This window comes from Ochotona curzoniae, unplaced genomic scaffold (genome assembly GCF_017591425.1).
Source record: "Ochotona curzoniae isolate NIBS_2020 unplaced genomic scaffold, NIBS_Ocur_1.0 contig_43, whole genome shotgun sequence".
Lineage (NCBI taxonomy): Eukaryota > Metazoa > Chordata > Mammalia > Lagomorpha > Ochotonidae > Ochotona > Ochotona curzoniae.
The window spans coordinates 19,004,657-19,026,018 of NW_024466218.1; the positions used below are offsets into that span (position 1 = coordinate 19,004,657).

The 21,362-nt window shown below is 48.9% G+C and overlaps 1 protein-coding gene across 3 annotated transcripts in view; it reads right to left on the reverse strand.

Moving 5' to 3' along the window:
- LOXHD1 (lipoxygenase homology PLAT domains 1) overlaps positions 1 to 21,362 on the reverse strand; it is a 147,119-nt gene that overhangs the window by 44,905 nt on the left and 80,852 nt on the right. For 2 of the 3 annotated variants that reach the window (XM_040984720.1, XM_040984719.1), the window contains exons 19-26: positions 18,954 to 19,437; positions 18,374 to 18,528; positions 16,076 to 16,209; positions 9,365 to 9,528; positions 8,188 to 8,292; positions 6,873 to 7,001; positions 5,762 to 5,926; positions 4,668 to 4,849 (exon numbers count right to left, since the gene is read on the reverse strand). In XM_040984720.1, the coding sequence (XP_040840654.1) occupies positions 4,668 to 4,849; positions 5,762 to 5,926; positions 6,873 to 7,001; positions 8,188 to 8,292; positions 9,365 to 9,528; positions 16,076 to 16,209; positions 18,374 to 18,528; positions 18,954 to 19,437 (1,518 nt within the window). The remainder of the gene's footprint in view (positions 1 to 4,667; positions 4,850 to 5,761; positions 5,927 to 6,872; positions 7,002 to 8,187; positions 8,293 to 9,364; positions 9,529 to 16,075; positions 16,210 to 18,373; positions 18,529 to 18,953; positions 19,438 to 21,362) is intronic. The other variant, XM_040984721.1, reaches the window with a different exon arrangement.

The following is a 21,362-nucleotide window of genomic DNA, read 5'->3' on the forward strand; positions in this document are numbered from 1 at the left end:
AGTAAGCAATGGTTTTAAGGATGAAAAGAGCCAGTGTTCCTTATCTGCAAAATGGGTGTGATGAAATCATCCAACCCTTCTCATGACAAGGTAGAAACCTCTCTTAAGGTTTACTTATGGGCCCAGGATGGTAGCCTTGTGGCTAAAGTTCTCACCTCGCATGTGCTGGGATCCAATGTGGGCACCAGTTTGTATCCTGGCGACTCTACTTCCTATCCAGCTCCCTGCTTGTGGCTTGGGAAAGCAGTCAAGGATGGCCCAAAGCCTTGGGACCCTGCACCTGCATGGGACACATGGAGGAGGTTCTGGGCTCCTGGCTTTGGATTGGCTCAGCTCCAGCCATTGTGCCACTTGGGGGATGAATCAGCACGTAGAGGATCTTCCTCTCTGTCTCTCCTCTTCTCTACATATCTGACTTTCCAATGAAAATAAATAATTTTAAAAGATTTACTTATTTATTTGAAGTCATGGAGAGAGAGATTGAATGATTTTCCATGTACTGGTTCACTCCCAAACAACCACTGCTGTGACAGGACAAATCCAGGAGCCAGGAACTTCATCCAGGTTTCCCACCTGGATGGCAGGGGCCCTAGGACCTGTGCTTTCTTCAGCTGCCTTTTCAGGCCCATTAGCAGGGGGCTGGATCAGAAGTGAAGTACAGAGACTCAAACTAGACTCAGATACAGGATGTCAGCATTGTAAATGGCAGTTTAGCCCACTGCACCACAACACTAGCCCCCAGTGGGCTAGTGATTCTTAACTAGTGGCATGTATGAAAGTTTCATTTAATGGAAAGCAAACTCGTGTGTGCCATGGTAAGCCCCTGAACTAGGCAGCAGAGCTCCACCCTCTTCTTCCCACCTGGAGCCTAAGGGATGGGGCTGCAGGGGAGGGATTCAGTAAGAATGAAGGGTCTCCTGATTCCTTGGGGACCCTCTAAGGAAGAAGTGAGATGACCGAATGGAGGGTAAGGTGTTTCCTCAGCTTGGTACACACCAGCCAGCTCCTTCTCTTCCAGACTGTCTTCTATCACCAGCAGACCTCATTTAATTGTACCAGGAATCCTCTCCCACCTCTCATGTGTCACATACCAAATGATGCTGGATACAGCTATCTACACCTTGTCTTATCCCTTGAGAGAATCTGAGCTAGTAACAGCATAAGAAATGGATGAGGGACTCAGGGCAAAGGGAAAAGAAGTGGCAAGGAGAACCATGATACTTAATGCCCTGGCTCACATTCACGGTCTACAGAGTTCATGCCATGAAGCTTGGGGGTGCCCAGCTAGTAAGTGGGGAAAGTCTATGGGCTTGAGTTTCCTGGAAGTCCCTCTATGGAGCTAGCTTCTTGATCAGATCCATCAAACTCTCTGATGCCTCAACAAGATGGCACTGTCAACTCTGGTGTGAACAGAGAGATCTTGATGAATGAACGGTGTGTGAACGATTGACTGAGTTATTCATCACATTTGGAGCTTCCATAAATATACACAGAAGCATCCTCTGAATGAACTGGGGCAGCCTCCAACCACTAGTTACCTCCCTTCCTAACCTCATTTGTTCCAGTTATAGCCCCAACTTGGCCACCACTACCTGTGTGATATCAGGCAAGTCACTGACCCTCTAGGCCTTGACTTACTCGTTAGAATATGGAGAAGAACAGGGTCTTCCTTAGCTTCAGGCAGGGGTATAGGCAGGATAATCTGCTAAGGTCACTTCTAGATCTAAGATCACAGACCCAGTTCTTTTCATCATCTGTTCTCTAGTTCTCAGCGACTGGGTAGGCACCATGCTGCTGTCAAGTTGGTGATCTAACAAGGCTGCTATAGCCCTCTCCCTGCACAAGACATAGGAGTTCCTGTCCACAATGACCCTTAGGAGGTCCTGCAGACCCTCCCTCTCCCCAAGCCTCTGAATCATCCAACAGAGCTGTAATTGTAGGGTGACATGAGAGACACATCCAGAGAAATACACATGCACAACAGGCATGGCTGCAGGATCTCCACCTGCCAACCCACAGGATCAGGGACTGGACAGTCCCCAGCCTTTGTCTTTTCTCCTCCCCTGTGCCAATGCTTGGAGGTTCAAGATGGCTGGGACTCTGGCTGCAATGACACATCTGAGACCTTACTCTTCCAGCTATACACTTGCATGTCCAGGTGGCCGTCTCAGCCCTGAACTCACAGCAAGATCTTTAAGGGATTGAGGGTTGTGGGTGGTGAGCCTCAGGGACAGGTGCAGAGGCTGCCAGGAGGGGTCCTGGTGTTCTCTCAGGAAGTGAAAGAATTAGGCAGTAGAGGCTGTGGAACTAAACTGTTGGAGTTCAGATCTTGGCTCTGCTATTTTATAGAGCTTTGAGCAAGTGAGTTAACCCTCTGGGGCTCTGTTTCCACATTTGTAAAATGGGACAATTACATGACCCTCTCTTGGTGATATTATGTGGGTGAATGAGGCAGTTCACAACAAGTGCATAGAACAGGGCTGATCCGTGGGAGGCACTTAATAATTCACAGCATTTAATCAGCTTATCCTGGCCAACCTCTCTACTGTTGGATGCAGCCAGAGATAGGGAGCAGCTTGCTTCTGAGTTAGCAGCTGAGCCAGAGACAGCACTGAGCATCACAGACTCGCAATCCAGTGCTCTGACTTACTTGAAGATAGATCAGAAAAGAGAAGTGACAAGACAGGGAACAGGCAGGCAGGGAGACAGAGGTTAAAGGAGACAAAGCCCTTTCATTTTCTCCCAAGCTCTCAGACTACTCCAAGACCCACATACGTTTGAGAAGGAAAAAAAAATAGCAGCAAATGACTGGCAAATCACAGCTGTCTACTAGCAGGGTGTTCATTGATAAAGCTCCCGGAAGTCATGCTGAGGTGTAATCACAGCCTTGCTGCTGACCGCGTCAGCTTTGCATGACTCATGGACATCTTGGGTTGATGAGATGCTTGCTGGGTGTGAACAGATGAATCACCCTTGCGTTTTCTTTTCTGGAAGACTTAACACAAGTGACAAACCTCTCTACATATGTTGGCAGCTCCCAGAGATGATGGGGAAGGAGTCGGGTGGGGCAGAGAGGAGACCTCCTATTCCACCAGAAAACAAGGTGGACCTCTCCAAAGGGTTCCTTGGCCTGGAAGGCCCAGGATCCTGAGGCTCCTGGCTCTTCCCTTTGGGGGTCTCTGGCACTCCTCTTCAAGTTCCACTTTCACCCTGCTCTATTCCTGCCTCCTATGCCCTCTGGCGAAAGCCCAAATCTCATACTGTGCTTACTTTTACCTGTGAGCCAATGGCCTGCTGTCCATTTGCTAGAAACATCTTTCTTCCTTGTCCCCTGCTCATGTTCACTTTCAGGACCAGGGTTCTCCCTTCTCTAAGCACCTACAGCAAGCACAGTCCCTGCAGTAGCTAACTAGTACAGTGCTAGTCTATTGCAGTGTCTGTCTCAGCGCTACTCCATTGCAGTGGCTAACTAGTACCAGCACTAGCACACTGCAGTGACAACCTAGTATATCATTAGTCCACTACATGGCTAACTAATGCAGTATAAAGTCACTGAAGTTTCTAACTAGTGTGGTATTAGTCCATACAGTTTCCAACTAGTGCTTATGCTAGTCTATTGCAATAGCTAGCGATTGCAGTGCCAGCTCACTGTAATAATTAACTAATGGCAGTGTTAGTTCCTTGCAGTATCTAACTAATGTACTGCTAGTCTACTGGTATCTAATTAGTTAGTTCCTAGTGGCTAATTAGCTCAGTGCTGATCTATCATCGTAGCTAACACTATGCCAGCCCACTGCAGTGGCTAGTTGCTACAGTGCTAACTATTGTTCAGAGCACATACTACAAGAGCCAGTCTCTCTGGGTTTGAATCTTACTTCCATGATGTCCTACCCATGCATTTGAGGTAAGGTACTAAGCTCTTTGCACCTTAGTTTCCCTCCTCTTTACAAGGAATCATGACAGAGCAGTTGCTGGAAGGTTAAGTGTGAATGAAGACAAATCCCTGAGACAATGCCTTCTGATCCACAGGATAAGTTCTGATGTTGATTACTGGACTTTCACATTAGTCTTATATGGAAGGCTGAGGGTCCTAGCCTGACAGTAAGCCCTTGCAGGCAGGGCTGAACCCTCTCTTTCCATTGTGCCCCCTGCCCAGTGGATCAGGTATACAGCTGAGTACACAGCAAAGGTACAGTGTGCACTTAACTGAGGTGTGTGGGATACCAAACTGCTATCATTTTCTCCCATAGTAAACAGTAAAACCCCCATGGCCCAAACCAGATGGAGTCACAGACCATCCAGGCTGTTCTCCCATTCTAGATTGTTTGATCACGGCTAAGTGCTGAGCAGGAGGCCTGATCTCCACATGATCACCACTGGTGAGGTCCCCAGTTGCCCCAGCACCAAGTAGCCTAAAAGTTGAGCTCTATCCACGAACTGTGTCTATTGCTGGAATTCCTCATGGCCTGTTGTTGGGCCTCTAGCTTCCACAAGTCCTGTCCATGCACTGCCACCTTTGTCTTGACCCCGATCTTAGAACGGCAGGGCAAGCTCCACTGGCATCCTGCTGGGGAGGATGAGTTGCCCATCTTCCTATCCAGGTGAAGGATGTGCCTCCTGAGCAGGGATCCTCTCCCCATCTCAGGAAGCCCTCTGAGCCCCAGTACCTCCACGATGAAGCGGGAGGCTGACTTCCTCTCAAAGAACAGCTTCTGCTCCCTTTTGTTGGTGCACAGGAACTTCTGCTGGGTGCACACGGCATCACAACCATAGATGACGATGAAGATGTTGGCGTCCGTGCCAGCTGCAAAGACGTCACTGGTGTACAGTGTGATCTCATAGGGGACAACTGAGGGTGGTGGCCAGGGGCAAAGACAAGGGCAGGAGAGAACAGAAAACGATCACAGTGATGTCATTTTCTTCGCCAGTTATCACTTGTATGGGCCTTTTCACTTGGGACCTGTTATCCAGTGACCCCAACTGTCACATGGTTACCTAACAACCACAGGTGGGAGAAGCTTCATCCCCTCAGAGGTTCCCTGAGCTTAACCTACAGCAGACAAATGCAAGCACAGATTTCAAATTCAACAAGTCCAGTCTCAACTCCCAGCTCCACCTGGCCTCCTGGAGTGACCCAGGCAAGGTACACACAAGCCTCACTATCCACCCCATAGACACTCACCAATCAGCTGAACGGGTGCACAGTGGTGGGAATTCTTTTCCTTCTCTTCCTGTTCCCTACTGTGAGCCCCCCACTCACTCTAAAGCCCACCCCAACTCTACCAATGGCTCACCTGACCCCTCATTCAGGTTTCCCCACTTTACCAAGGTCTGAAGGGGAAGGAAGGAGAGCAGGCAAGAGAGATCCCAAGGTGTGTTCAGTCCCACTGGGAATAGGACTTAACAAGGGGCTGACCATCAGCTCTATGAGCATGTGGCCTTTTGGAGCATGAGCACCAGCATAAGCAGTAACATCTCTCTGGGTAGAGGATACAATCCTTTGTTTCTCTAATTTGCAGGTGAGGAAGCTGAGTCAAGAAAAGTTATGCTCTCCATGTGTTATCACCAGCTTCTCTGGGATGAGGTCTAGAATAAATTTCATATTTTACTTCCCTGGGTCCAGAGCGGTCTTCCCCAGTAGAGCTCATAAAATTTGGGGGAAAAAATAAGAATCCCAAACCCCCTGGAGCCTGGCCTACAGTTAACACCGGGGGAGGAACTGGGGCTGAACTGGGGATCCAGAGGAAGTCATGGTCCCTACATGGTGTGTACATCCTGGTCTGAAGTTCTGCATGGAAGAGGTCCCTGACAATGGCACCATCATCTTCATTCTTGGCCAGCCAGCGGCCACAGGGAAATGTCATGCACTTTCCAAGAGATGGGGCATCCACCTCCACCCAGTCCACAAACCAGCCTGGTGCTTTGCCTGGAAGAAAGAGAGAAAAAGAGAGACCCCATTCAAGGACCTGGGCAGAAACAGTTCCTTGCCTACTTCATGGCTGACACCTAGGGATCCACCACACACGGCATCCCTTTTGCTGACAACATTGATAAAAGGATTCCTGTTAACATGTGCATTCAGCTGAAACTGTACCACTCCAGGCTGCTGTCAGTGAAATTAGCAAGAAGGAAGGAGTGCAGAGGCATGGCTGAGAAAGACACTCTGCTCCCTGGCTCACCTGTGGTGGATGAACGGCAGGTCAGTGAGTGGAGCACTGGTGGTCCTCTCAGGGAGTAATGAGTACTCATGTTTAAAGAATGAAATAAAGTAAACAGAGTGCCCTGTCCCACAAGTCTGCTAGGACCAGGGTCCTCACTTAGGCTTAGAATAATGATTTGAGAACAATTTCAGGGTAGAATTCTATTTTCCTACTTTAGCAACCAGAACAACCTTGGGCCTATCCCTCAGGCCGCTGCAGGGTCAGTGGATTCCATGCCTGGCTAGATCAGTGGCTCTCCAAGTGAGCGCCCTTGACCATGGCCTTAGCAACCCTCAGGGGCTTGTGAGAAAGGCACATTCTGTGAATGTGGATCCCAGATCTGTGTTTTAATGACTCTGATGTACACTCAGGTTAGGTAACTACTGAACTAGGAGAAGGGTTTACAAATCTAGCTGCATATTACCACTATTGGGGTTTGGGGGTGAGTGAAAGTTTTAGGAACACAAAGGTCCAGGTGCCACCCAGACCAATTAAGCTAGAATGTCTGTGTGGTGCCAGGGTCCTGCTGGGCTAAAAACAGAAGAAGCTGTGGCACAAGAGAAAGCAGGTGCCATCCAAATCTCCAAGTTATTCCTCCAAGGCCCAAAGAGACCTGCCCATTGTTCTTCACAGTCTTAGCAGGGAACAGAGCGGGGTAGGGTGGAGCCAGACCTGTATTGTCATGGCCGATCCTGACCTTCCACAGGTCTCCCAGATCCAGTGCCTCTACTGTGAAGATTTCAATGCTGTCTCTCTCAAACTTGTCACTGTTGGTCTTGGAGGACTTCAGGAGGGTGATTCCTGCCAAAATGACCCCAATGTAACTGGATGGGCCCAGGAATTTTAAAATCTTGTTTGACTCACCTCTTTTAGTCATTCCTCATAGCAAGAAGATTTATGAGCTTCCAACAAACTTTATTTTGATTATTCATGGGGAGGGCATTGTGGCACAGTGGGTTAGAGATGCCAGCATCCCAAATGAGCACCCATTTGAGTCACAGTCGCTCCATTTATGGCCCAGCTCCCTGCCAATGAGCCTGAGAAAGAAGTAGAAGATGACCCAAAGTGCACAGGCCCCTACAATCTATGTGGAAGAATCAGATGGAGTTCCAGGCTCCTTGCTACTGCCATGTTCAGCCCTGGCTGCTGTGGCCATTTGGAAAGTGGACCAACAAAGTTAGGAGCTTTCTTTCTGTCTCCCCCTCTATGCAACTCTTTCAAATATAAGTGCATATTTTTAGAAATTCGACTACTACTATTGCCTGGCCCCTGCACATGTCTAGGCATGTATGTCTTTTCATTGAGCTCCATGATAACATTTTAAGGTACAGATTTTTTACTTCCAAATTATAACTAAAGAAAGATCTTCTGGAACATCATCTGAGTGAAAGTGGTAGGGTCCTAAACCAATGTCTGTTCCCCTTTTATGCTCCTTCTAGCTCTTCACACAGGCAGGGAGCTAGAGTTACCACATACTCCCAATGCTTACTGGAAACAGGGGTCCCCTGCGGTGACGGGACATGTGGAAGCTATCTACATACCCCTCTTTGGATGTCAGAAGGAAGGATGGCCTCAAATACCTCCCACCATGCAGCCCACACACAGCAATCTGCCCTGGGCGATGCATCTAAAATGTGAGGCTGTCTCCAAGTCAGTCTGTGCAATATCACCTTGAAATCATTTTACCCCTTTATGTCCCAGCTCTGGATCCATCTCACAGAGGACATCTTTGGCATTCATAGAATCACTGCAGACAGGTGTAAGAGGTATAAGAGCTTGGTCTAATTGTGGGGAGAGTTAGGGTTAGGGCAGCCTCTGACATTAGAACAGAATGAGAAATCTGGCGCACAGGACATTTTTTTTTTTAAGAAAATAAAGGAACTGCCCTTTTCTGATGGTGGCTTGCAGTACACCAGAAAACAGGCATGGCCTCCTTGGTCTCCCTCAGGAGCAGGGTAGTGTGAACCTGGCCTAGAATTGCTCTTACCAGTGTCATCCTGCGTGCCAAAGAGTGTGATGAAGACGTTGGCATCTGTGCCTGCATTCTTCTTGTCTCCAGTCTTGACTGTCACTGAGAATGTGGTAGACTTATCTGCCAGAAGAGAGCAGTGAGCCATAGATGGCTCCCCAGGACAGGAACTACAGAACTGGGAGCTATAGATTGTCCCCCAACCTTCTCTGAGGGCCACCGTGGCTCATCCCTGCCACATTCTCTGATTCTCCTCCTGACTTTCAATCCCAAGACCTGTGAGCTGACTAGTAATGAGTGGTCCCATTGTCATTGGCCTCTTTTGTGAATCACTCTCTTTGCAGTGTGTGCTGTTCTGCAGTCATCTTTACGCTGGAAGCACCCTGAAGGGAGGGATGATATCCCCTGCCTCTGCTCACATAGCTAGCACTCAAGCCATGGAACTGACAGAGCAGTCAGAAGAGGCTCTGGGTGACTTTTAGGGTCAGAGGTTTACCAGCCAGGAGCACCAACAGGACTCCTCCAGGCTTGGAAGGTTTTTCAGGGATGTTAGGATACTTGAGGGCTCCTGTTCACTCTTTCCATTTAGCAAACACTGAACGTCATTAACGTGTCTGTGAGGGAACACACAAAATGAGTCAGAACTGAGTACCAGGATGGGCATTTGCCACCATGGATAAAACTGACTCAGGACTCCTGGGTTTGAGTCCCAGCAACTTGGTTTCCAATCCATCTTCCTACCTGTGCATACCCTGCATACCCTGGGATGCAGAAGATGCAGTTCAGGTACTTGGGTCCCTGCCACTCATTTGGGAGACCTGGATTGAGTTTCAGACTTCTGACTTTGGATTGGCCCAGCTCTATCTGTCTATATGTCTCCATTCTCCCTCTGTTTCTCAGCTTTTTAACAATGTAATAAAAAGAACTAAACACTATTCTATTCCTTTACATTCCTGATAATGTACTCACCCTAAGTCATACATTTTATGTCAACCTTAGTACACATGTAGGAATACCCTCCTCCCTCTCCCCTCCCCGCCCCCCGCAGTGATTCTTGCCTTGGAGGTATGAAAGGCAGTTAGACTGGTGAAGGAAGTAACCAGAATCCACAGAAGAGGGAGAAGATGGAGACCTAGGATGAGGAAGAGGTAGAGAGGAGGAAGTAGGAAACAGAATCAGACCCAGGGGAGGAAACCTTTCTGCTCCAGGGCCAGGTTGTCAAGGGGGTTGTTGTTACCACCACCACCCTCCTCATCCTCGCTGGGCAGCACATAGGACTCATCCACTGGCAACAGCTCCCTGGACAGCTGCCCATCATCCTCCTCCACTGCCAGCCAGCGCTGGCATGGAAAGTAGTACCTGTGGGAGAAGTCAGAAATGTCTTCTTGGCAAGATCCTAAACAGGGTAGACCTTGGTAGGTGAATGCCAAGCCCCTGTGGGGATCCCTAGCTCCCTTTGTTGGCTCTCTGAGGTACTGCCCCCTCCTTCCCACCCAGTTTGGATTATCCATGAGGCTCTAACCTCAGGCAGATACATTCTCCAGGCATGCTCTACAACTATCCCCACTCCCAACCCAACACCCTTTGAGAAGGTTTGTATATCAGGCTTGGAGCCTAGAAGAGCCTCCATTAGGGGCATGAAAGATAGAAGGATCTAGAAAATGAGGGCTTGATGGGGTTTATTCTAACCCTTTCTAGAATTAGCCCTTAGCCAGAGCTACTTACACAGAATTGTACACAATAGGTGCTTAACACATGAGTATTGAATGAATGGATCTCAATGGGATGCACCACTCATGTTTTCATTGGATAGACTTCACTGAAGGAACTAACTGGCCCAGTAGCCCTTTAGGGAAGGCAGCTCCCAGGCAGAATCCTGAGTACAAACGCCAGGCCCAGCACACTGAGGTGGGCTCCTGAGTAGAGGGGAAGGTTGAAGCAGGAATGGAAGTAACAGGAAACTTGCATAGCAGTCACATTGTCTGGGCTTAAATCCTGTCTCTGTCATTGATAGCGACGTGACCTATCTCTCTGTACAGGGTTGACAGACTTAATATATAACCAAAAGACTCCTTGTTAATTTTGAATTCCAGTTAAATGATAAAAGTTTTCATCTGAGTATATCCTACAAAATGTTTATGACGCACTCAAAAACATTGGGACATACACTAAAGGCTCATTTCTTGTTTAAAAATTCAAATTTAACCAGACATTCTTTAGCTTATCTGACAACCTTTCTTTGTACCTCAGTTTCCCATTCTGTAAAATGAGGAAATAGTGCCAATTTCTTAGGTTATTGTGAGGATTCCATGAAATACTAAAACTGTTTGGCTAGGGGTGAACATTTGGCACAGGGATTAGGACATGGAAACATCTGCATCCCAGACTGTAGTGCCTGGGTTCAAATCTCAGCTTTGCCTCTGAGTTCAGTTTCCTGCACAGGTACACCTTGCTAGGAAGCAGCAGGTGATGGCTCAAGCAGGTGGGTCCCTGCCACCCACATGGGAGAACTGGATTGAGATCTAAGTACTTGACTTGGATCTAGTCCAGCTGTCATGGGTAGTGGGAGAGTGAGCCAGCAGATGGAAGTCTCTGTCTCTCTGCTTTTGAAAAAAAAAAAAAGACAGAAGTGTTTAAATATCTAGCTATACTGGCAAGTATGGGAACCAGGGCTGAAGCTCCCACTGGTTTGCGTGAGGGCCGAGTATGAAGTGGGCAGGATCAGGCTGAACTGCAACATCCATCAGTTCACTTGGAAGACAGAGCTAGAAACAGAACTGACCCAGCAATTCCAACGACCAACATGTGCATAAGCTGGTTGGGGTGACAGATTGTGCCAGTCCCTGTACTGGCAAGCACACACAAGAATAAGGTCTGGGATCACCTCAGATCAAGTTTCTTTGGAGATCCCTCCAACTGAACTGCTGATTTCAGAACCCCAACTATGAAGAGACTATGTCAGCCAGTGGATTCTGAAGAGATTTCATCGTGTGTAGAATGGCAAGATTGGCAGCAATTCAGACTGTTGAATTATCAACTGCTTGAGCAGGACCCTCAGAGCATGCCCCACACTGAGGACCTGGGATGGGGGGGAGGCTGGGTGGTGTTTCTCCCTTTGTTTCTCCCATTGACCCAGATGCAGGCGAAAAAAAATAAAGTGATGATATCAGTGTGGAAACAATGGTCTTACTTACTTTCCTATAGCCCTTGACCCTTTGTACCCTAATCAACTATGTAAGATTATTAAATAAATAAATAAATGAATAAATAAATATCTGGCTACAGTGAGGCACCTGATAGGAATTTACTAAGGCTGCTGTTCTGTTGTTCTCATCACTCCCTTCCTTTCTCCCCATCCCACACCTGGGCTCCCTGTTTGCTGGGGCTGGAGTCTCAGGGTGGGGAGCCACATCCTACAGGAGTCTCATCGCTGTCTGAACCCCATGTTCTCCCATAGTCCTCACTGCCTCCAAATGTTCAGATGCAAGAGGAACAGAGTCAGTGAGAACCACGGCAGTGCACGGCTGCAGTGTGACGGGGATGGGCAAGCTTCTATTAATGGACATGGATTTAAGGGAAAAGAGGAGTTCAACCCAGACAATTAAACAGCCATGAACACTGGTGCATAACTGAAAATGCACCCTATTCCACTTCTCAGCCCTTAGATGTATGAATGGGAGGTGCAAATTTTTATCCAGATAGCTTGAGAATAATAGGCTATGGTCTCAATCACCACCAATTAAAAGAGAGAGACAAAAATAAAGAAAGGGGCGGAGTTGGGGCAGAGGCGGAAACAATGAGAGTGGGAAGTCAGCAGAGGACAAGGACAGAGGGAAAGAGACACAAACAAAGAGGCAGGAGGTTATCCAGGGAGAGAGGGAGAGAGGAAACCAAGTCAGAATTACAGGAAAAAGCAGGCGTCACTCCCATGCACCACCAGTCACTGTGCACAGAGAGTGGGAGGGTAGCTTTCACAGAGCCATGAGACACTTGCTTGGAGACCCCCACAACCCTGCACCTGGTCACAGCTGTAGCACTGCAGGTGGGTCTCCTGAGACCTGCTCCTTAGCTAGACAGAATCAGAGCTGGTGCCAGGCCTGGCTTGAGCATAAGCCACTTAACTTGAATCCCACAGTGCCAAAGAGCACATAGAAAAGCTTTGGGGGAGACTGGGCCTGCTGAGCACTGTCCCTTCCACCCACAGGGCCAGATCCTGCTCCAGCAAGCCAATGGGCAAGGGAAAGCATTAGCCAGGAATTCACAAGGAACAAAAGAGAAGGGAGGTATGCTGGTGTTCTAGGAAAGACATGCCTCCTGCAGCTTAAATAGGAGCCATGGAAAGAAGGAGTAGGACTTGAGTGAGCAAGGCATAAGGTGGGCACTGAATGGAAGCATGGAACTGTTTAAAAAAATACAAACCTCACTTGCAAATCAATGCTGAATGAGGTTGTAAAATTCAGCATTGTAAAACGTAGGTAATTCCCATTTTTGTGTATAAGCTAATGACTGGACACTACCACCAAGTAAGTGTGAACTTGAGAGTCTGGGGTGGCAAGAACAGGAACCTGGAGCTCAGGAGCTCTGGGTTGGTGCCCCAACTCTGCCAGGCATCCTTTGATGCTTGACAGAACCCAATAGGTAAGCACAAGGCCTAGAATCAGTGGAACTCACTTTGTACTGCAAGGACATGAGCAAGCATGCAACACTCCCACTTACTGTGGACTGGATGCTGAGGGTATCAGAGGGAAAGGCACAGAGGAAGGCAGTAAGGGGTAGAAGTAAGCAAGACCTCCACAAGAAGGTGGCATCTGGGCTAAGATGTGCCTAACCAAGTGAGAGAATGAGTTCCTGCCAGGGAAGGGGTCCTGGGGGAGGGGACAACAAGTCTACCTTGAGGGCAGACAACACTTGAGTTTCCAGTGAAGCAGCCAGTGAGCTAGGAAATGACAAAAACCCAGAAAGAGACACAGGAGGGGCTGCAGCAGGCTCCACAAGGCCAAGTGAGCCCCTTGGGGTGTTCTGACTCTTCCTCCAGGCCAATGGGAGCTCTACAGGTCTTAAGCAGATAGAAGACATGATCTGGGATTATTGGTGGAGACAACAACAGGGTGGGGTGGTGGGGAGCAGGGAAGGGAAGAGGTCTTTGCTCAGCCCAGCACAGTATGGTAAAGATGGGGTGAAAGGAGTGGAATCACACTGCTCTGAGCAGAGAGCTGCCAAGTTCTATGAACAACTGGGAGGTGGGATGCACATGGCAGAGAGGAGCAGAGGGGGTTCAGGTTGCTTGGAGCTTCTGGCTTAGTCCAGGGCCATTGTGGGGGGTGATGTCAGTGTTCACAAATCCTTTGGGCAGTGAAGGCCTTATTCCTGAGCTGTTTGGGTGAGGAAGTGCCTGGGGTAGGCGTTAGACACTGTGGAGAGAGTCCCATTGTGATTTTGCTTCCCTGAAGGTCTCTTATGGATGTTGTCCAAAACAGGCTTTCCTTCAAGCTCTTGGCTTGGAGGTTACTGAAGCCTGCTCATTACATGGTCTTGACTGATTGGTACTCCACTAGCAGAGAAAACCAAGAAGCACAGACCCAGCAACACGCAGAAAAGGACAGGACAAGATGAAGAGGCAGTGAGAGAGGGGACAGGGAGAGGATCAGGAAGACAGTGGGACATACAGGATTCCAGTGATTAAAAAGCATAACACATTTGGGCACAAGCTTAACAAGAATGCATGGCAACAAAGTGCAGGAAATTGTAAAAGATTCTTAAGACACACAAAGGAACAGTTGGAAAAATGAGAAAATACACCTGGGGGCAGCACTTAATATTGGAAATATGTAATACTCCACACATACATTTAATGACATAACAATCAGTTTCTAATGGGGCCTTCCCCCCACCCCCAAATCACTTAATGTCTGGATTTTGAAAGGATAAGAATAGCTAATATTTTTAAGGAATAATCAAAGAGGACAAGTACTGACAGATGTTAAAATAGATTTTAAAAGCTACAATAATGTTTAAATTGTTGGGCTTCCCCAGAAATGCCAAGTCAATGGAACTGAATCATTAACCCTAACTGAGCGGGAAGAGAAAAGCCAAGGTGCCTACAATTTGTCCCTATCCTCATGTTTCTGGAACGTTTTATCCTATTCAAGCCCAATGGCCTCAGATTTTCAGAAAATCTTGAGCTGTGGGCTAAATGGACCTCACTGAGCCCATGTATTGGTGGAAGTAACCACAGCCCATGAGGATGGAGTTTGTGGCAGAGGAAAGACTCGACGTCAGACCCCAAATCCCAGCCCTGGGGTTGTTCCCTAACTCTTAAGCATCATACATAATGACCTCATGGGAAAACATGATATTGGTGTGCCCATCTGGAATATACCCACCAGCTTGGGGGTGGAGTGAGCCTCACCACACCACACAAAGTGGAGTTCCCATACAAAGTGGAGTCCATCAGAAGTCATGCCCCATGGGATACCAGATTGCAGCCCAAGATGTGGATCTAGTTCAACAAATATTTATTCACTTGGCACCCACTAGATTCCAGGTACAAGGAAACCCTCAGTAGCCCTAGGGTCCATTCAGCATCTCTGCCCTCCTCTGCTCCCCTCATCCACACATCCCTTTTGACTCTGAGCACCTGTTGCCAACAGGGTCACATGGCCCGATAATGGATTCACCATTGATTCCTGCCAGATCCAACATGGTGCTCTGGAGTTCTGGCTCTGACCTTTCGGGTTGTGGTTTCACTTCCCTGGGGCATGGCTCCTTTAACTGTGGACAGCACTTCCCACTGGCTTTCCAAACCAGCTCCTGTGGCAGCTCTGAGCTCCTGGTCCAAAGCCTGCCTGTGTACATCCCCCACACTCAGCATGGGCCTTGTATTTGTAAGTCATGGAAAGAAACTATGAAGAATACAATATTGGTGATATATGACAATTACATGCAAATCAAAATCAAACTTCACTGTCTATCAATAAAAGATTTAGCGAACACAACCACACTCAATTGTTCAGATGCCATGTGAGGCTGCTTTGGTGGGAGCTGTAGCTTACAAAGACCATTGGCTTACCAGGCCTAGAAGACAAACTATCTGCCTTTCACAGAAACAATAAGGTGATTACTGGTTTCCAGCATCAAAACCATGCTCTGGAAGTTGCTTTGCACATGGAGAGACTTACATGTGAGCCAAGCCTTTGTGCAAAGATGGAGCTAGGTCAGTTCCGGCATGAGTCAAAAGTGTGACCTCTCTAAATTGACAGAGCTCAAGAGGTGCTAAACAGCATGCTCTACCAGATTGGCAAAAACAGGGATAATGGCCCAAGAGAGATGCCCAGAGAGAGAAAGAGAGAGAAGGGAGAAATGCAGCAGCCACATAGCTAGCCACATGGGCCAAACCCACCCTGGTGAGAGATGCAGCATAGACGTTATCTGACCACTCTCAGATCACGTCATTGTCAGTCCATTTCCAATATCAAGGGTCTCAGCCAGCTCATGCTCTGTCCTCTTCCTGGCCTATTTTTTTAAAATATGTATTTGTTTATTTGAAAGGCAGAGTTAAAGAAATAGAATAAGACAGAGACAAAGATCTTCCAGCCACTGGCTCACTCCCCACATAGCCACAATGCCCCGGGGTTGCACCAAGCCAAAGTCAAATGCCAGAAACTCCACCTGGACCACATGGGTAGTGGAGGTCCAAGCACAGAGGTTACCTTCTACTGCTTCCCCGGGTACATTAAGGAACTGGAATGGAAGTGGAGTGTCCACAATTGAAACTTGTACTTATATAGGATGCTAACATTGCAGGTGATGTCTTAACTTCTGTGCCATGATCCTGGGTCCACATCCAGGTCTATCTTAGAGGCAGGCATGGCCTTTTCTCTGACCAGGCTCCCCCATCTCCACTCACGTGATCTCATTGTTCACGTCGGTGATGTCTATTCTGTCCAGGAACCAGCCCGGTCTATTGCCCGAGTTGTCATGGCGAATCCGAATCTTGGTCAGGGCCCCCAAGTCGATGGCGTAGATAGTGAAGGTGTCTGTCTGGGGTGGTCCAGAGCAGCACTCAGAGAGATGTGGTCCATTCACTGTCCCCTGCCCACATTGTCATCAGCCCCACCTTCTTGAGGATCCAAACTCCTAGAGACAACTGTGTGACCCAGAGTCTCCAAAATGGGGACACAGAGAATGTGACATACGGGTCTGGTGTCTGGGTCATCCTATCACTCTCACTGTGTACAGGAAGGTGCAGGAAGGAGAGGATGAAGGTGAGAGTGGGAGAGGCGGAGGGAAGGATAGTTTACTTGGACTGTCTGCATTTGTCATGGTGGGAGCACTCAGACTCGCCTTGCCTACCACCCAGGTGGAGGGAGGAGGATGAAGTGGGACTTGCACGTGCACGTGGCTGCCATGTGCCCCGGAGAGTCAGAGGGTCTTCCTGGCTATCAGACTCTGGCTTTATTTTGAAAAAGATGCAGATCTAAGAAAAGTTGCAAACCAACACAGTGAACTCTATATACCTTCACTTACGTTGCTCCTTTGCTTTGACTCCTCCTTCCTTTCTCACTTCCTCCCTTCCTTTCTCTCCCTTCCCTTCCTCCCTTCCTTCTTTCCTTTCTTCCTTCCTTCCGTCCTTCCTTCGCCTATCCATCCATCTACCCAACATCATTTTTTCTGAACTTCTCAAAAGTGACGAATCACACAATTTATCCCCTAAATATGCCAACATGGATTTCCTAAGAGCAAAAACATTCTCAGATAGTCACAAGAAACATAAAATAAAATACTATAATCTAATATACAATCTGTATGCTGATACACAAGTGTACCAATTATGTCTTCTACAGCGCTTTTCCCCAATCTGAGAATAGATTGGCTATAATTTTGGGTTTTTTTTAAGATTCATTTTATTTCCATTGGAAGGCAGATTTACAGAGAGAAAGATCTTCCATCTTCTGGCTCACTCCCCAAGTGGTCACAATGGCCAGGGCTGAGTCAGTTTGAAGCCAGATGCCTCTTTTGGGTCACCCATGCAGGTGGAGGATTCCAAGGCTTTGGGCCATGCTCCACTGCCTTTCCAGCCTACAAGTTGGTTGCTGGATGGGAAATGGAGCAGTTGGGATGTGCATAGGTATCCATAAGGGATCCTGACATGTGTAAGGTGAAGATTTATCACTGAGTCATCACACCAGGCCTATAGCTACAGTTTCTAAAGAAATGTAAAAATAGCATCCAACATGGTGGCATATCAGGACCTGTGGTGCTGGCATCCGATATGGGCTTTAGTTGAAGTCCTGGTTGTTCCACCTGTGATCCAGCTCCCTGTTAGTGGCCTGTGAAGGAGGTGGAGGATGGCTCAAGTCCTTGGGCCCCTGCACCCATATGCAGGAGTTGGAAGAAACTCCTGGCTCTCCGGATCAGCCTAGCTGTGGCTATTGCAACCATTTGAGGAGTGAAGCAGCAGATCAAAGATCTCCCTTTCTCTCTGTATCCTCCTCCCACTGTAACTCTAACTTTCAAACAAAATAAATTTAAAAAATAATAAATGCAAAGTCAAATCTTCAGTTTAGGAAGAGTGAATGTTGAAAGAAAGGCATTGGGCAGTGGGGGAGAGAGGGTGTGTGAGGCTAAAACAAACCTGGTGAGCAGTGGGGACACAGCTCTGGCTTCTCAGCCTATCAGCCAGGGCTCTGGTATCCCGGACTAGCCTCACACACTAACTAATGCCAAGTTTATCCACCACTGCCCAGTGCTGACCACAGTTCTGCTGAAAATGTGCTGTCCTCACACTGGCCTCCCACACTCCCACCTCCATTGTTTTGTCTTGCATCCCTGTTGTCTAAGAACATCTTCCAGCATCACCCTTAAACATCCACATGGAATTCACTTGTCAGGGCCCAGGTCAAGTCACTCCTTCTTATCCACTCACTGCAAGTGCTTCTTCATGAACCTCTGCTTGGCCTGCTCAGCACCTGAGACCCCATCATCTGTGCCTTGTGCCAGGATCCTACTCCACTCCCACCTCTGCTCATTCTCTGCCACCATGGAACATGAGCTCTCATAGAAGGCTCTATGGTGACATCTGGGTGCACTGAACAAACATAGCAGTTCCCAGCCTGCATGGGCCCCTGTGGGAACCACGAGAGGTACTACATTCCAGGTCAGAGTCCAAGCCACTTGGCCAGGACCCAGAGAGCCCTCATACTACCTGGCCCTGCTCAAACTTGTTGGACTTGTCCGATTTCTTCAGGGGTCGTTCACCTGTGTCCCCATATTCCTCTCCGTAAATGGTCAGGTAGACGTTGGCATCAGTGCCAGCCTTGGGCACATTCCCTGTGATCACCTGGACCTCATAGGTGTTGGCTGGAGATACAGAAAGACATAGCATTGAGGGCATTGGATCCAGCCAGGTCCTGGGAGTGGGGCTGCAGATCTGCGGGCTCTGACTCGGCCCTGAGCCTGTCCCACCTCCTTGTTGGAGACTTCCCCTCACCACGAGGTCCAGAGGCCTCACAGGCCTCCCCCGGCCTCCCACTTTGCATCCTTCATGGGTAGCTATGCAGTCAGATCAAGGTTCCTCTCAAAGTCACTGATGAGTCTTGGGACAAGGGCAATGTTGAGCCCCCATCAGAACTGTCAGGAACTCCTCTGATAGAGATTAGAGGTGCTGGGTGCCATGATGGGTGTCCCTCTATCCAACCTCCACATGAAGGATACAAAGATCCCTCTGCCCTGCCCCTTCCCCCTTCCCCCTTCCGAAAAACTGCCAGGTCCCTCCTCCTGCTTACGCTCAGGGCCCGGTCTGCCCGCCGGCACCAGCTCCACGACAAGTTCATTATCTTCCTTGCCCCGGGCGAGCCAGCGGTGGGCTTCGAACTTGTACTGCTCAATCACCTCCTGCATTCCCGGCTCCAACTCATCCTCTTCTTCTTCCTCCTCACTTTCTTCCTCCTCCTCCTCTTCAGACGAGGACTCCTCCGAGGAGGACTCCTCCTCCTCGTCCCCCTCCTCCTTGTCTTCCTCATCACTGTCCTTCCTCTTCCTCTTCTTTTTCTTCCTCTGCAACTTGGCCTTCAGCCGCTCCTTCTTGAGCAGCTGCTGCAGCTTGGCCTTCTCCTTCTTCCTCCGGGCCTCCTCCTCGGGCGTGAGCTCCTCCTCCCGTACCACCAGATGCCGCAGCCACACAGTGTCCACGAACCAGCTGGGCCCGAAGCCCTCGCCTGTGTGCCCGAGCCGGATCTTGTACACCTCACCCACATCTGCTGCCTCCAGCTGTGCAAAGTGCAGGGCAGTGGCTGCAGTGGCTGCTGCCCACCTCCCCCGGGGAGCCAGGTGCAGGGACTATAGCTAGACTGTAGGTGAGAAGGTTCCCCAGCTCCCACCACAGCCAGCCTTGTGCTGCCAGCCTAGCCCCAGCCCCACCCCTTTCCTTCTAACACCTGAGGTGGTCTAGCTGGTCTTCCTGTTTTCTCAAACACACACACACACACTCTCTCTCTCTCTCTCTCTCTCTCTCTCTCTCTCTCCTTCTCCTTCTCCTTCCTTTTCACCTTAGTTCATGCACTTCCCTCCCTGGCCAGCCTTACTCCCTCCTCTACCCCGAACTACTGTTCTTTTCCACTGCTGGGAGGCAGCATTATTCTCTTTTACGCCACACCTTTCTGTTTCCTCTTTCCAGATATATTCATTATTAAGCATACGTCACATTTCTGATAAGTGAAAAAAAGCTTCCCTTCAAAATCAAATAAGCATGTCCCAGAGGTCCCAGGCCCCTTTTGAGCACACAGCCCTGCCTTACCTGTCCCTTCCCTGAGAATCCAGAGGGTGCCTAGCACTCGACTCTGGCCTTGGTCTCACCTGTGTGCCCCTTAAGGGCCAGGAGCAGTATTCTGTGACCCTCTCCACTGGGCCCACCACACACGAGCAGAGAGCAGTGTACACGGACTCCTTTGACCACACCCAGGACAGAAGTAGACCACGGTGAAGCCTGGCTCCCACAGACTACAGGGAAGCCTCAGGGGATCCTTGCAGGGCTGTTCTACCTACACCCACAACACTGACATGCCTTTGGCACCTGGCTCTTCTCAAAGGTGTGTTCCTTAAGTTTTCCCGTTTGAATACCAAAGGAAACTGAAGCCTAGGGCGATCCCACGTGTTGCCCAGTGCTCCATGCCTCCAGTCTAGACCTATATGAGAACCCTAGTTACCTGATCTCCTCTTCTTGAATCCACAATGCAGCTAAACCAGCATGGACATAAAATAATCAAGACAGAGCCAAGGGCAGGGACCAGGGAAAACAGTTTCACTAGGTCTGGCCTGTCACCACTTTAGCACATCAACTTTCTTCTCCTGCATCTCCCAGGTCACAATACCCCACAACCACAAGGAAGCCTTGCTGGCCACCTGCCTGGATGAGCCTGCACCACCGCCAGCCTGGTTAAGCAGCATCCGGATGCACTACTCGGTCACATTTCCATAACTGGTCACAACCTGCCAAGAGCATTTCTTGACATTGACTCTTTTTATCACTGCAGAATCTGTCAAACTATTCAGGCAGGTATTTTAAAGCTAGGTTTCGTGGATGAAAGTGCTGGGGTTCAGAGAGGTTCTCTGCTTGGGCCTTGTGAGCTTTGGCATTGTATGGGGGAAAACAGTGGATTGATTGAGGCCCCTCCAAGTCTGATACTCCAAACACCTGTGACTTCGATTCTGCCCCCCGCCCCCAGATCAGCCAGTGTCTCTCCCTCTGTATGCCCAGTAAGGACTGTCTGCTGAAAGCCAAGATGTGTGTTCTCTACACTCAAATACCTTCAGATACACACATGTGCATGCACACACATTCATGTCCAACATACAACATTCATGGATTCCACCAAGGGCATCACCTTTGCATCCTACTCTCCCACCAATTACATGCCCAACCTGTCATATATTTTTCTCCTTCTATGAAAGGCTCACAGAGAGAAGAGAAAAGGGAGGTGGAGGCACTCAGAACCTAGCCATGAAACTCCCAAGTCACCCAGTGTCCTCTGAGCAGCATGGCCCTGTCATCAGGCCTAAGAACTGTAGAGGTCACAAGCTGGGAGTGGCGGGAGAGAAGCAACCCTGAGCCTGGTAGAACCTTTAGCTAACTCTCCATTCCAGTGGTGCTCACAGTGGACATTAGCAATAGTGCCTTCAAAATATCCCACCCCCAG